General features: G+C 45.9%; 1 protein-coding gene across 1 annotated transcript; it reads left to right on the top strand.

The window, feature by feature from the left end:
- Positions 1-278: 278 nt before the first annotated feature.
- On the top strand, positions 279-3399 carry LOC134675654 (uncharacterized). Its single transcript, XM_063533983.1, has 3 exons — positions 279-2631; positions 2809-2985; positions 3314-3399. Exons 1-3 carry the CDS (start codon positions 303-305, stop codon positions 3397-3399), a joined length of 2592 nt encoding a protein of 863 aa, XP_063390053.1. The 5' UTR covers positions 279-302.
- Positions 3400-4057: the final 658 nt, after the last annotated feature.

Here is a 4057-nt window from a genome sequence, read left to right on the forward strand (position 1 = left end):
CCAAGTGATAAATTCAAAGCCGCACAGTTAAATGTATCTTTGTTCGTGTCGAATGTGCACAAGGACACCTTGGAAAGTGACATTATTAAGTACATTTTTTCCAAAACGCAAGAGAAGATAGTTTTACATAGAATAAAAAGTAAAGTAGAAAAGAAGCATCACGCTTTTAAGGTGACAGTTCCTAGGCATAAACTTGATATGTTCCTGGATGATGAGTTATGGCCGGATGGGATAACATGCCGACGATTCATGCCATACAGAAAAGTAAATGAAGATATCAAATTAAATATATAATAAAAAATATGATTAATACGACATTAATTTCTTATAATTGTAAGAACGTTAAGAGATCTATAGATGGGATTAGACAACTGTGCAAGTTTGGAGATATCATAGCGCTTCAGGAGACCTGGTTACTGAAATCGGATCTTGGGTTCCTGACGACTGTTTGCGACGACTTCGGGTGCACCGGGACGTCCGCCGTCGACGCAGCCGCCGGAATACTGCGAGGGAGGCCTCATGGAGGAGTGGCGCTGCTTTGGCGGAAGTCGGTATTCCAATGCGTGTCTGTGATACCTTGTGCTAGTCCCCGAATTGTGGCAATTCGTGCTACAACCAGTGATAAACCTATTTTGGTTATTAGTGTCTATATGCCAACTGATACGATGGAAAATATGTTAGAATTTACCGATTGTTTGAGTTCTATTAGTGCCATTATAGACGATAGTGACGCTGAATCAGTATTTATTCTCGGAGACTTCAATGCACACCCTGGAGAGCGGTTTCACAATGAGCTCGTAAACTTTGCCGTGGAGCAGGACTGGGTGTGTGCCGACTTAGACATATTGGGGTCTTCGGGGGCATTTACTTTTGTGAGCGAGGCGCACGGCTGCAGACGATGGCTTGATCACTGTATCGTTACGAAAGCTGCATTACCATGTGTCACTGATGTCTATGTTAAGTATGATGTCCTCTGGTCTGACCATTTTCCGCTCATAGTTAAGTGCAACTTGAATTTAGTAACTAAGAAAAAGAATGTTAGTAACTTAGAGCTTGATAAAGTAAAATGGGGAGAGAGAAACGATTACCAAGTAAGTGAATATCTTAAAATATGTAGTTCGAAATTAAAAGAGATTGATTTTCCAGTTCAGTGTCAAGATTGCTGTGGGAGTTACTGTGGCAATGTGTCCCATAGGCAGTTAATCGACAAACTTTATAAGGAGACCATAGAGGTCCTATGTCATGCTGCCGCAGTGACGCACATAGCGAAAAAGAGTGTGGGGAGGCGCCGGTTGGCTGGCTGGAACAAGCACGTGAGCGAGGCTCACGGGTACGCGAAGCTTAAACTAGCAACATGGGAGTGGCACGGGAAACCGCACACAGGCTCGGTGTACACTGAAATGATAGAGGCTCGTAAAGTTTTTAAAGGAAGGCTGAAGTGGTGTCAGAAGTGTCAGAACCACCAGGACCAAATCAAAATGGACCGATTGGCGTCTCATCACTCTGGCGGTGACTTTGCGAGCTTCTGGAAAGCTACAAACAAACTAAACCCTAAAGGCGGCGTACCTGTGAGTGTTGATGGTATTTCCAATCCCAGGGAAATAGCAAACTTGTTCAAGGACAAATTTACATTTAGTTCTCCCTTGGGTCCCGCGTGTAGGGCTTTCGGGGCTGAGTCGCAGAAAGGTGAGTTGTCTGTTTTTATCTATGCTAAAGATATTTCTAAAGTGATTAAAAACATGACAAAAGGTAAGTCACCTGGACGCGACGGTTTAAGCATCGAACACCTGAGGCACGCGGGCCCTCATCTACCTCGTGTGCTGTCTCTGCTGCTCAACCTGTGCCTTAGCCACTCCTATCTGCCGCCTGAGTTGTTGGAGACTTTGGTGGTGCCCGTTATTAAGAACCGGACAGGTGATGCTTCGGATGGGTCCAATTACAGGCCTATCTCCCTGGCTACGATTGTGGCTAAGGTGTTTGACAGTGTGCTTAATTCATATTTGAGAACCTATATCAAACTGCATGACAGTCAGTTCGGATTTCGACCTGGGCTGTCAACAGAAGCAGCAATCCTTGGCTTAAAGCACACTGTCAAATACTACACAGATAGAAAGACGCCGATATACGCCTGTTTTTTGGACCTGTCCAAAGCTTTCGATCTCGTCTCTTACGACATCTTGTGGCAGAAATTACAGAAGTCGAGGCTACCACCAGAGTTCATTCACCTTTTGAGACATTGGTATCTCAATCAAGAAAACCGTGTGAGGTGGGCGGGCGAGCTTACGGAACCGTATAGGCTCGAATGTGGCGTACGACAAGGTGGGTTAAGTTCACCAATATTATTTAACTTATATGTGGACGCGCTGATCGAGCGGCTTAGCAGCACTCATGTCGGCTGCCATGTTGATGGCGTATGCCTAAACAACATCAGTTACGCAGACGACATGGTGCTGCTGGCGCCGTCGATTGGCGCGCTCCGCAAACTTGTCTACATATGCGAGTCCTATGCTTCCTCACACGGTTTGATTTACAATGGTAAAAAGAGCGAGGTAATGGTTTTTAAGGCCGGTAGCAAATGTCCCGCACATGTGCCCCCAGTTCGACTCAATGGGACCGCTCTCGAGAGAGTCAGTAGGTTTAAATACTTAGGGCATATTGTTACCGACGACTTAAAGGACGATGAGGATATTGAGAGAGAACGGAGAGCGTTATGTGTAAGGGCGAATATGCTGGCCCGAAGGTTTGCTAGATGTTCAAAAGCGGTAAAAATAACTCTGTTTAAGGCATTTTGTTCATCCTTTTACACAGGCAGCCTTTGGGTCAGCTATACCCAGAAAGCCTATAATGCTCTGCGAGTGGTGTACAACAACGCCTTTAGAGTGCTGGTTGGGCTGCCTAGGTTCTGCAGCGCTTCCGCCATGTTTGCGGAGGCGCGAACTGATGCGTTTGCAGCAGTCATGCGCAAGAAAGCGGCCTCATTACTGCGTAGAACCAGGGATAGCACAAACAGCATTCTAAGGATGATTGCTGATCACGTTTGTTGTCCCATAATGATAAATTTAATTAAATTAATTAAGTCAAATATAACTTTTAAGTATTAATATAGTTTTTAAGCCTTATTATATGTAATACTAACACAATGGGATCTCTGTTATCTTGAATTAAATAAATAATTGAAATTGAATTTATTTAATACAAAATAAATTATTATTATTAAATTAATACCTGGTGTTGCCACCCCTAGCCCTCCTCACACAAATCAAGCGGTTTTTCATAGACCTAATTAATTTTCTAATGAAATCTTGTGGTATAGCGTCCCACTCCTCCAGCAAGGCTCCCTTCAGCTCCTCAACATTGGCCGGGGCAGGATTCCGCTTCCGAATCCTCCTTTTCAGGTAGTCCCACACGTGTTCAATGGGGTTAAGGTCCGGGCTCATCGCTGGCCAGTCCATGGTGTCGATGCCCACTTCGAGAAGGTAGGCTGCGGTGGCCCTAGCGGTATGACACGGGCATTATCCTGCATTAGGATGAACCCCTCATCAAAAATACCGGCATAAGGAACAACATGTTCCTCCAGGATGTCCGTCAGTAATGTATTTTGCAGCGGTCAATCCACCGCCACGGCCCCCGCCAGGCACGAAAACCAGCTCTGTTCGCGCGTCGTAGGAAACGCCGCCCCAGAACATCACGGATCCACCGCCATAGGCGACCCTTTCGGAGAAGCAACATTGGGCGAATCGTTCTTCTGGCCTTCTGTAGACTCTTCCTCTTCGGTCACATCCATTCAAACATATTCTGCACTCGTCCGAGAAGAGAACTGGGGTCCATTGCTCAATGGTCCAGTCCATATGATTTTCTGCAAACTATCTTCGGGCTGTACGGTGTCGCGCCAGCAATCTGGGCCCTGTTGCAGGCCTCCTGGGTGTCAAGTTCGCTTTCTTGAGTCTTCTTCTTATTGTCCACTCACTGGCAGCCACTCCTCGTATCTCACGCAGACGCTGCTGGATGGCAACGCTTGTCAGGTGTCGATCTCGGAGAGATGTTGTGACAATGAAGC

Source organism: Cydia fagiglandana, chromosome 22 (genome assembly GCF_963556715.1).
Source record: "Cydia fagiglandana chromosome 22, ilCydFagi1.1, whole genome shotgun sequence".
Taxonomy (NCBI): domain Eukaryota; kingdom Metazoa; phylum Arthropoda; class Insecta; order Lepidoptera; family Tortricidae; genus Cydia; species Cydia fagiglandana.